General features: G+C 40.1%; 1 protein-coding gene across 1 annotated transcript in view; it reads right to left on the bottom strand.

Annotated features, from left to right (window-relative positions):
• COL21A1 (collagen type XXI alpha 1 chain) overlaps positions 1–12,544 on the bottom strand; it is a 184,393-nt gene that overhangs the window by 78,032 nt on the left and 93,817 nt on the right. Inside the window, exons 4-6 of the mRNA XM_075268396.1 lie at positions 6,528–6,696; positions 5,210–5,426; positions 3,841–4,014 (exon numbers count right to left, since the gene is read on the bottom strand). Coding sequence (XP_075124497.1) covers positions 3,841–4,014; positions 5,210–5,426; positions 6,528–6,696 — 560 coding nt within the window. The remainder of the gene's footprint in view (positions 1–3,840; positions 4,015–5,209; positions 5,427–6,527; positions 6,697–12,544) is intronic.

The raw sequence follows: 12,544 nt of genomic DNA, 5'->3' as shown, positions 1-12,544 counted from the left end.
CTAGGCTACTGGGAACCAGACAGGGAGATTGTGTAGAATAGTATTAGTGGAACACTGATGCTTCAAGGGCTCTCCTGACTCAGCACAGGTGGAAGTGGATAAGTGTTACCATAGGCCTAAAGGAGAAGTGCTTCAGTTTACTCATCCCATCCAACCCATGAGTGATTGTGTCTTTATTTCTTGAGGATCCTGTTTAATACACTGAATTAGACCAAGATACAAACTAATTTGTCCAGGGAGGAGAAATTTACTGACCTAATAGTGAAGATCGCAGATGATGGAACCCTGGGTCATGTGATCTGCATCACTCAGTGGTATTAGGCCCCGTTCACACAGGGCAAGAGGGAGCAGATTTTGGCATGGAATCCACATCATAATCCGCCCTCTTATAATGATGGTCTATGTAGACCGCTAGGGTTCTAGGACCATTCATTTAGGCCTAATCCGGAGCGGAAAGCCCCGACGGGATGCTGTGCACTGCAACGGCATCCCGTCGTGGCAGCCGTAATCACGTTACACACGTAATCATGTGTGAACTAGCCCTTATATACCATCATTAAGCTGACAGTGTGCTGAATTTAGTGCACTGTTAGCTTTGCCAGTATATAATACTGCCAATGTCAGAGGACATGATAAGTCCTCTTTAATAAATCAGGCGCACTTCAGTCTGTCAGAATGGAAATCTGAAATTGGCTTAAATTTTATACTTAACTCATTCCAGTTTTCTTGCCTAAGTTACGTTAGGTTCACACCTGCATTCGGGTCTCCGTTCTGTGCTTTACGTCTTCTACATGCAAGAAGACGGAAAGCACAGACTGGGTCCGGCCTTGAGCGGCGGTGAGCGTTTTATGCTTTCCGCCGCTAAACTGTTTTTTTTTAATCCGGACACAGAGTACTGCATGTCCGACTCTGTGTCCGGATTAAAAAACCCGGTTTTGTGGCAGTGAGCATAAAACGCTCACCGCCGCTCACGGCCGGACATCTTTTTCACCCATTCAAATGAATGGGTGAGAGACTCCTGCAGGTTTCTGTTTCCTGCTCTGTTTTATGCAGGAAACTGAAACCTGCATAATGGAGTCCTGGGCGCAGATGTGAACGAGCCCTTACAATAAATTTATCAGGCTGAGGTGTATCTGGCCCATCCCTCTTTATGTCCCATACTGCCCACTTTCACAAAAAGGGGCGAGTGAGGCACAGGGCAAGGGATGTGACACATCTTTGGCACAAAAAAATGTCTGTACACCAAAGATGTGCCACATTAACACCCATCTACACAAAAAATCTGGCATAGAAGTATAGAAGGCTTAATAAATTTTCCCCATAGACTAATATCAATGCTGAATAGTCACTAAACAAAACTCTGTGTATGCTACCTACTGTACACATTGTACATAGTATATACACGTGTGTGTATAGATATATCATTCTTGTTTACAATTTCAGTGAATGGAAACTTTATTAAATCCACCATAGAATTAAATATATGTCTGTTTTTTACTTTGCTTCCTAAGCCAATAACTTGGTTACATAAGAATATGCTTGCTAACCACAACATAAGACCTTCACCACGCATCGCTTTTAGCATAATATTAAACTTAACAGGATATTCCAAAAAGAAAAATGGCACTTAAAAGTGAATATTTTACAACCCTGCAAATCCTTTAAATGGAACCCACAGGATATCATATTCAGAATTGTGGTTTTAGGGGCATGTTAAAGTATTCACACATGTTTAAAAATAATATGTTTGAGATTGGTTGTAGTAACCTTCAGGCTACTTACATTACAAATCAGTATTTTTCTGGAAATTGTTCAGGGACGACTGAATATAATTTCATTTGATAACATTTGGCTGCTAATATAAAAGCATCCACAAAGCCACTATTCTAAAACTTGTATGCAGTTAAATCAGTCTGGGGGGTTTTGTGGCAACAAGAAGGCTTAGCAATAGCTAGAGTGGTTTGTAAACCTTCCATTCCGAGACATCCGTACAGTAAATATTGGGATTTCTTTGATTCTAATAAAACAATCAAATACATCCAAGTGTAGGTACATTTGACATCTGTAAAACAGATGCATTATGGAAGCTCATAATGTCCCACAGGCCCTAATATATTCATGTATAATTCCATGCTCACTCCAACTGCCAGGCAGCAGCACCGAACAATAACTCAAGCTTCCTCAAGTGTTCTCAGTGGTCCCAGAGAATGTAGGAACGGTTACACAGCAGTATATGTCATTCTACTTTGTAAATCACCAAATATAAATCTGTGTTATGGCTTGAGGATGAGAACACTAGCATTATAAAATCTAAGCTTACAGACCCCACTCACTGTTTGTACCTTCTTGAATATTTCCTATAGTTCTTTTTCCATACAAACCCCCAGTCAGTATAAAGGAAAATATCATTATGCTCCATTTCAGTTCATAGTGGAGGACACAGACTTGTAAACTGTTGGAGACAATATTCTTTAATGGTCTTCAAATCGTCTTGTCAGCAGACATTCAGAACAACCAACACGGATGAAAAATCATCTGTTTGTTGTGGATACAATTTAGGTACTAAGAAATTCTCATGGCACAATTTTTCTTAAAGGGAATCTACCACCTCTTCCAAGCATATGTAATTGCCACCCCATGTCACAGTGATAAACCGCATACATTTATTATGTATGTCATTTTTGGAGATTTGAAGAAACAAAATGAGGCAGTTTGTACACTTGGGGTGGGCATTGAGCTCCATGGAGCACTGCTTTTACCATTCAGACTACTACCATCTACCGCCTGCACCAAACCTGTGCAATCGGACTTGATCTACCCCATTACCCATTCTACTTGAGCAGCAAGACCAGTTCTCTAAGAGCTAAAGGCCCTCCCCTAGTGCACGAACCGCCTCATTTGCATAAGACTTCAAAGTTGTTTTTCCCAAATCTAAAAAAATTACAAAGGTATGTATTTTACTCCTGTAAAATCTGTAGTATGCTGTGTAATGTGGTAGATTCCCTTTAAAATTTCAACAAAAACAAGTTAATTCTGCTACGTTTAGTTACTCTTATCATACAGCATCAAAATTTGTGTTCAACTGTTGGTAAAATGAAAACTTTGGCTCCTCAATAAAAAGCTGCTTGACGAGATTGAAAATTATGGATCATTTACTACAATGCACTTTCTTATGACATAAGACAAACAGTATCCCTAGGCACTGCAGTGTTGATTCCTCTTTCACTTTTCTTTTATGTATAGATGTTCCATTCTGTTGGTGTTACAGTTGAATATGCTTGTGGAATGTACTAAGCTTCCTTCAACATTTCTGTATTGCATTGAATCAGTTTCATGAAAATTCGTTAAAGAGGCTCTATTATTGGGAAAAGTCATTTTTAACTAAGCACATACTTGCATAGCCTTTAGAAAGGCTATTCCACACATACCTTTTGTATGTAAATTGTCTCAGTAGTTTTTGAATGAGCCTGTTTTTATTCATATGCTAATTAGCTTCCAGGGCGCACAGTAAGTTCTCAGCAAGCACTCCTCTCTGCTGTGTGCTGTGTGAGAGCAAGGAGATGAGTCAGCAGCAGGAGAGACAGTGGTCGCTGAGAACTTCCTGTGCTCACTGGAGGCTAATTAGCATATGAATAAAAACAGGCTCATTCAAAAACTACTGAGGTGATTAGCATACAAAAGGTATGTGTGAAATAGCCTTTCTAAAGGCTATGAAAGTATATGTTTAGTTAAAAATGACTTTCCTCAATGATAGATCCCCTTTAACCAAATCTAACTAAAGATATATTTTTGTAAACTTGCTCTATTTCAGAATAAGTTCACTAATATCCCCACACTTACCTGAACAGTTTCTTCTCTTCCAGAGTACTTCCCAATTTGTGTTTGCCCACTGACATAAATGCCTATAACAGGTAGTAGTCGTTTTGTCTCAATTTCTTGGTCATCAATATACAATGTTGCATCCTCCTCTGACACTAAAAGTCTTATTTGGTGCCAATCTTCATCAAATAATTTCTATTACAGAACAAAAAAATACATTATTGTCAACTATGCATTTGAATGTGAGAACTTGTTTATTATATCTAACTGAGCTTCTTAGGAATATTTATGTTATTATTTTATATTATTATTTGTTATTATTAATATTTATTTAATATGAATATTTCTCTCCTGTTTATATCTTAAACTTTTTAGAGACAAATCCAAGAATAGCTACAAAAGGAATGAGGAATATATAAGAAGATCTCCAAAAACTGCAGCCAAAATCAGCTGTATTTCCACAATGTGGGGCCTCAGCCTAAGGATAAGTTCACTTGGAGTTTTTTGGTCAGGAATTTGAGACGGAATCTGCCTCAAAATCCTTCACCAAAAAAGGCCTCAAAATAGAGTCCTATGTAACCCGCTAGCTTTTTTTCCCTCTAGCGGAAAAAAGAAGCAACATGACCTTTCTTCAACCGAATTCTGCCTGAAAAAAACAATAAGAGTTAATGAGAGGAGGAAAAACCGCGTGCCAAAAACCGCTTCAAAAATTGTTAACGGTTTTTTCAAGGTCAATGCACTCTGCAGGAGGAAAAAAACAAAAGCTCCTCGGAAAACACTCCAAAAAGCGCTCCCAAAAACGCCTCATGTCAAAAAACGCTTCAAAAAGCCATTTCTAAGCTAAGGCCCCACAGGCTGTATCCGCAGCACTAAAGCGCTGCGGGAAGAACCGCTACGTGAACGCATTGTGGCTCTTTACACAGCACTTTTAAGAGAAAGTCCACGGAGTTTTCCTCTGTGGACTTTCTCTTAACATTATATCTACGTGAAAGCCGCCGGTGTTTCCGTAGATATAATTGACATGCTGCAATTTGCAAAGCCGCAACGGCTTTGCAAATCACAGTGTGTACGTGTACGCGCTGCGATCTTTTCCGCAAAGCGGGGATGGGATTTGCATGAATCCCATCTACTTTGCCTGCAGTGTACAATGCCACGATTTTTTTCCACAGCGTCTCCACTGTGGGCAAATCAGGCGTTTCCAGTACGTGGGGCCCCAGCCTCTTAATTTCTAAAGCGGAATTTTTCCTAATCAAATTCCTCAACACCTGACAACATGTGAACTAGCCCTTACACATCGAATATGCCGTATCCACATGAATCAGATTTGCAGCAGATAATTCCAAGTGTACATTAATTAATTTATAAGAACACATCTATTAGTATTTGTTACCTTTACTCCAGGTCTAACGAATGTAACAATTTGAGTATCGTTTGTTGGGCTTGTTGTAGTGAAGGACAAGGTTTTGTCTTCTCCATTCAGTGAAACAGCTGTTTGTACTGAGCCATCAAGTGCAACAATTCTCCACAAATCCCATTTCTTCTTGACTTTAAATCTCTGAGTAGACACGAAGACGTATGATGGAGGAAGACCTTCTGGAAAAACATTTCTACAAAATAATAAAATAAAAGATTTCAACACATCCAATATAAGGTAGTGGAATACAAAGGAGATCAACTGGTTCAATTTAGCTCTGATTATATTTTCCATCGACAAAATGATAAAAAATAAAGTGATGAATGTCAGAATAGTGTCCCCAGGCAAATTCTGTTTTTCACAAAAATAATTTTATTTATAAACCGTGATAAAATGTAGCAAAACCTTCATAAATATGGTACTGGCATAACCATAATAATATGCTGGAAATAGTTACCATCTGAAACAAAGTGTCATGTGAAACAGAGAGTAAATGTCACAAAAATTTTTTTAATGAAGCCCTGCCAGAAACATTTTACAAAACTTCTGTATGCTGTTGTTGGAAAAATAAAAGAGGTATAATTTGTGGAATACACAGATATAAAATACTGAAAAAAGTCAGGAAAGCCAGAATTCGGCTAAAGGAACAAATGCAGCAATTATTACTCTAAAATAATATATTGTATATATTAATAAAATATTTAAAGAGGATCTTTCACCTCCTGGGGTACATGTGGTTTTATATACTGCTAGAAATTCAGCGCACTATTGGCTTTCCTATTTTGTGCCCCGGGTGAAGAGCTATCGGTGACGGTACTGTAGTTCTTCACTGTCAGAAGGGTGTTTCTGACAGTCAGTCAGTAATGCCCTTCCTCACAGTAGTGTCTATAGCACTGTACTGTGAGAGCGGTGAGGAACACCTCCCTCCCCTCCTGATAGTACTTGTCCATAGACAAGTACTGGGGGGGGGGCGTTCTTCACCGCTCAGTGTCATCGCTGGGCAGTAAGCAATGGCCCCTCTCACAGTACAGCGCAATAGATGCAGCTGTGAGGAGGGGCGTTCCTGACTGACTGTCAGAAACGCCCTTCTGACAGTGAAGAGCTACGATACCGGCACCAATAGCTCTTCTCCGGGGGCACAGAACATGAAAGCCAATAGTGCTCTTAATTCAGCACACTATCAGCTTTCTAATGGTGTATTACACCGCATGTGCCCCAGGAGGTGAAAGGTCCTCTTTAATAGTAGTATTCAGTTAGGAATAGATAGATAGGTAGATATGGAGATTTACATTACCTTGTGAACTCTGAAAGATCAATTTGTGAGGTCACTTCATAAGCTTTCATTGTGGGGATGGAACCCTCAACTTTCTTGGCATTTTTCTTATTCATCCCCAAACCTAGAAGTATGTCAAAACCTTTCTCATCTCGAGCTGCCACTGGAATTCTTGTTGGACATACAGATTCTGTAGCGGAAACAGAAAGCCATTTATAGTAAATTGTAATGTTGATAAATAATCAAAAATGGCTTTATGCTTTAGTTTAAGATTAAATGTAAGAGTGTTCTAACTTCTTAGAGCTGTGATGTTTATTGTACTTACTACAAATTCAGATTGTACCAAGATGAAATCCACACACAAGAATATGAGTCATTCATTGCAACATAATATTCATTTTCCTTTTCTTGTCTAGACAAACTTACTTTAGTTCATCTTTATCATCTTAAAACACACACACACATATATATATATGTGCAACAACTGTATTTCACTATCAAATGAACATTAATATAGTATTACAAATATGAAATAGAGATGTGTCCTTTTTAACTTTACCTTTCTTGACTGGACATGTCCAAATTTAGTATGTGTGATACAAAATAACCAAATTTGTATTGGATTAATTTAATGGGAAATTGAAATGATTGACCAAAGTTTAATTAAGATAAGGTTGGACATATCTGTATATAGGAAACTATCTGTATGACTACAGTACCTTATGACAATATTCACACATTTTATTTCATTTTGTGTTGTATATGCAGGGTCGGACTGGCCCGCCGGAGCACCGGGGGATCCCCCGGTGGGCCCCCGGGCCCGGACTATACTACTAATAATTTTAGCATAGGCAGGGGCCCGATCGGGCCCCTGCCTATGCTAAAATGATTTCAATCGGGCCCCTGCCCATGTCAGAGGAGGATTAGGGGAGGCGCTTAGGGCCCCTCCCCTAATCCTAAGAACCAGCGCAAGGAGAGCTACCGCTCTCCTTGTGCTTGTTCAGCCATCTACGTATCAGCGTAGGCGGCGTCATCACGCCGCCTACGCTGATACACAGACGTCTGACAGAAGAGGATGCGGCAGCAGCGGGAGCAGCAGCAGCGCGCGGTCGGACGGTAAGTATAATAACTTTTTTGTTTTGTTTTATAATAGGCCGCTGCCTGCTGGAGTATCTACCAGCAGGCAGCGGCCTATTTACCAACCCGGACCTGCTCACTGCCGCCCCCGCTTCCCCTTGTACTTTAGGCCGCGGCGGGCGGTAGTGAATAGGCCCGGGCCAGGCCGCGATCCCACTGCCGCTAATATTATACTCAGGGGTCTTTTCAGACCCCCGAGTATAATAATCGGAGCCCCAGGGGAGGTGAGGGAACATAATAAACAGTGTTACTCACCTCTCCGGGATCCGGTGTTACTCCTAGCTGGCTTCGGGGCTATATGGTAATGCCCAGACGTCACGTGGTCTGGGATATTACCATATAGGCCCAAAGCCTGTTCTAGCAGTAACATATAGGCCTGAAGCCTGTGGTAGTAGTAATAACCTGTTACTGCGAGCACAGGCTTTGGGCCTGTATGGTAACAGGCTGTTACTGCTACCACAGGCTTTGGGCCTATATGTTACTGCTAGCTCAGGCTTTGGGCCTATATGGTAATATCCCAGACCACGTGACGTCTGACACATTACCATATAGGCCCAAAGCCTGCTAGGAGTAAAATCAGATCCCGGCGAGGTGAGTAACAGTGTTTATTATGTTCTCTCACCTCCCCTGGGGCTCCGATTATTATACTCAGAGTCTGAAAAGACCCCCGAGTATAATAATAGTTCATGGGTGTGCAACTGTGGGGCATAATGGAGCTTGAAAGGTCCACTGTGGCCCCTGTAACCTCTATTATGCCCCACAGCAGCCCCCCTGCAACCTCTATTATGCCCCACAGTCTATTGTGCCACTGTGGGGCATAATATAGGCTGCAGGGGCTGCTGTGATATATATATATATATATATATATATATATATATATATATATATATTACTGTATATATATATATATATTACTGTATATATATATATATATATATATATATATATATATATATATATATATATGGTCTGGATGTGTGGAGAAGTGAGGAGTCAAAGATGTCTGTGTTTCAAACTTTACAGAGTCAAGTCACAGCTGGAAGAAGTGGTCATGGCGGTCCAAAGGGAAGAGATGGGAAATGTGGGAAGACGTCTCCTGTGAGTATTACTGCACAAAATATTACTGCATTGTATTTATTGTAATGTTGTGATTTATTGTAATGGTACTGCTAGCACCCCCAATCCCCCCGCTGTCTGAGGTGGACAATCGAAAGATGCCCCCAAATCTTTCAATTACTACAACTCCCAGCAGCTCCAGATGCCCTGGAACTGTTGAGAGTTGTAGTCCACCCACCCCATAGATAATGTCCCTCTCTATTGTTATGCTGGTGCCCTTTTCTAGAGCTCCAGCATAACAATATCCAAGTTTCAGAAACGCTGAGGACTTAGGGTATGTTCACACATCAGTATGCCATCCGTCCGTTTGAATTCAGTTTGACACTTCAAAATGGACTGATACACATACTGATCTCTACTCTGGTTACAATTGCTACTTTTAATCCCCTTATCTGTCCTCTAGGGGACGGAGAGCGTTTGCTATCAGCATAAAAAGGTGTCAGTATACAATCAGTATGTGCCTCAGTCCGTTTTGAAGTGTCAAACTGAATTCAAACGGACGGATGGCATACTGATGTGTGAACATACCCTTATCTGCCTGAAAATGGCTGACACCTGGCGGACTTCATTATGTTAATGAGGTCTGCCACTGTCTGTGTGTAACCGCCATTTTAATAGTCCACCTCTCCGTCATTCTGGTCCCATTGTGGACCTGTATGACGGAGAGCTTGCCGCTGTTGTGAACCTAGCATAAGGCTATCTCTACACTATAACTTCTGTCATACAACCAAAGATGTCGCCCTGTGATTCTTTCACTCATGTTAGTGAATGGAGTCACATTGCAACCTGAGGGACCCAATGCGGCTCCATTCACTAATGTGAAAGAGTCCCAAAGGGACACTGTGATCTTTGGTTGCATGAAGGAAGTAGTAGTGTAGCCATAGCTGTTTTGCACACTGTATTGTGCGTGAAAATGCACTTTAAACGTGTATAATGGCAAAAACTGGACGGGCGATATTACATATGGCAGTAGGGTGGGCCCCTGGAAATAATCCCACTGGTGGGCCCTAGTCACCCCAGTCCGACCCTGTGTATATGTCATGTTGACTATAGACGAATTGCAGCTCATGCACTTTGGCATCAATTTGCCCCATAGAAATGTAAGACCAATACTATTACATTTCACTGTTTACCTACATAATCTTCATTTTACCTTACTGTGTGTTAGGTCATTACTACAATGTATGGGCATTGTATATTACCAAGGAGCTGGTGATGGGTAGTTCATTAATGATTAGGACTAAATAAACTCATATTCAAAGTTAACTAACTCATTTAGTTCCCATTCCTGGCATAGATTAGTCAATCAGAAACTAAAGTAAGTTGAAAGAGTTAAGTAGGTAGAAATATGGTACAGTACTTCTAGAGGGCTCACTCACTGGCACACTATCAGCTCATTTGTCAGTAAAAGTCTGTGCGTAGCATACATGCAACTCACCTGTTTTGTCAGTCTTGAGGTCCAGTCTTGCCACCCCCAACCCAACTCTGTGATGAACATGCTAGGCGCTGATGAATCGCTTTTGAATCAGTACCAATAACCTACCTTAGATGTTACTACTGTACTCAGCCACATGCATCTGATTGAACTAGACCTCATGACTTGTTATCCTAACTTATTAATGTATTCACTTTAGTTATTTTACAAGTCACATGATGTATTCCCTATCAGCCTCCTCAGTAGGCTATACTGATCTGCTTAGTCTACCAGGTATCTTCTCCTTGTTCTTATTCCATTCTTTCTGCTGTCTTTACTGTCTGTCAACAAATCACTCAACAATAATTCCAGGTTATAAGGGTAACAGTGAAAACATGACACTCATATATGTGAATGCCTTTTAAAAGCATCTGTGTCCCCAGCACTGAATGCTGCTATGACTGCTTTCAGACCACTGAGTGGAAGATAGCTTAAGCAGTATTAAAGATGCAGCTTATCAGCAAGTAAATGGAAGAGTAATAACTGCATTAGATCATTTATCCTTCATTCACTTTACATTGGCCTGTATAAATATTGCACGAGCCCTGACCTGTATCTGCAGGAGTAAATGTACCTTTAGATTTACACTTTACCATTGTCCTATAAATCTATCTTGGATTTGCTCTGCTGATCAGGGACCACCCCTACAGCTAGTGTGGGACCAAAGATATCTAGTCTTTGAATACTCTCTGGTGGCTTTCGAAGTTATAAATGTCTTCTTCCAGAAATGGTTAATAAAATGTATGTCTTAAGTTATAGGCATTCCAAAATATTGTTATTAAAAATTCAACTCATCCTGAACAAAACAAGCCTTCAATTGACCACATCACAAGAAAAATAAAAAATTACAGCTGGTGCAATGTGACTACAAAAAGCCCACACAAATCATAACATCTTTAGGGCAGGAAATCAGATGTATAAGCTGTGCGAGCATACATCAGGATACACCATAACTGCTCACCAATCATAAGAGCTAGTAGAATAGTGGGGAATTTGGTGTACCTAATGTACTTTGCATGCTTACATATTCACTTTTCATCATCCGCTGTGCACTCACATCCAAAAAAACTAGTTCTCACTGTACTCCTTGATAAATGTTTTGAGGGGTAAAGTTTTCAAAATAGGGTCAATTAACAGGCGGCTCCACTTTACTGGCATGTCAGAGGCTCTGCAAATGTGACATGGTGCCGAAAAGCCATCTAATTTGTCCTCTGAAAGCCAAATGAAATTCCATCTTTTCTGTGCCTTGCTATGTGCCCCAACAGCAGTTTATCCCCACATAAACAACATTGTTGTAACCAGGAAAACCCAACTAATAATGTCATATATGTGGATATTAAGTGCTGTTTGGGCACACAGCACAGATTTAGAAGGTTTGGTTTTCAGACACCAATATAATGCCAGGAGCCCCTGAAATGCCTGTAGTGGAATGAAGTGTAATCCTCTGACCCCATTTAAAAAACTGCATGCTTCAAGGAATTTACTTCTCAAGATTTGCATGAAATTATTTTACAGAAATGAATAAGCAGCTGTATTGTAAGTTTTCCATTTCATTGCCTAATATGTTCTGGCCAGCTTGTGTCAGAGACAAAAACTCCAAAAGCTGTTGTACACAGTATAACCCAACATGGTGTAGTATATGTCTCTCCTTTCACAAGCTGGGCACAATATACTGAGCATTGAAATAGCATATGTCTGGAAAAAAATGTAATTTATAAAAAATCTTGTGAAATTCCTTCCCTTCAGGGACCTGCAGTGTGCTCAAACAGTAGGTTGCATCCATATGTCAGGTATGTCAACGCCCTAGAGAAATTGCATAACAAATTGTGAGATGCATCTTCTTCTATAACCCCTTGTGAATGTATAAATTTTAGGGCTAAATGAAACTTAGCGAAAAAAAAGAAATATATATATATATATATATATATATATATATATATAAATTTGATGATTTTTTTCTCTCCATTCTATTTTGAAGGGTGCAGTTTTAAAAATTGGGTGATTTGTGGGGGTTTCTAATATTCAAGCCTTTAAAAACCCCTTCAAAGCTGAAATGGTTCATATAAAATGGGTTTAGGAAATTTTCTTGTAAATTTAGAAACTTGCTGTTAGACTTATAAACCCGAACATCCAAAATAAATTAAGGATTATTAAAATGTGATTCCAATATTAAGATGAGATATGATGACTATTTTGGTCCATGTGGTCAGACACTCACCAATCTAGCATGTGACGCCATTTGAAGAACCCCATAAAGAGGCCTTTTCAATGGAACATCACCCCTGTCCTACGCCTGCCATTATGGGGTGGG

Source organism: Leptodactylus fuscus, chromosome 3 (genome assembly GCF_031893055.1).
Source record: "Leptodactylus fuscus isolate aLepFus1 chromosome 3, aLepFus1.hap2, whole genome shotgun sequence".
Classification (NCBI taxonomy): domain Eukaryota; kingdom Metazoa; phylum Chordata; class Amphibia; order Anura; family Leptodactylidae; genus Leptodactylus; species Leptodactylus fuscus.
This window is presented reverse-complemented; position numbering and strand designations above follow the sequence as displayed.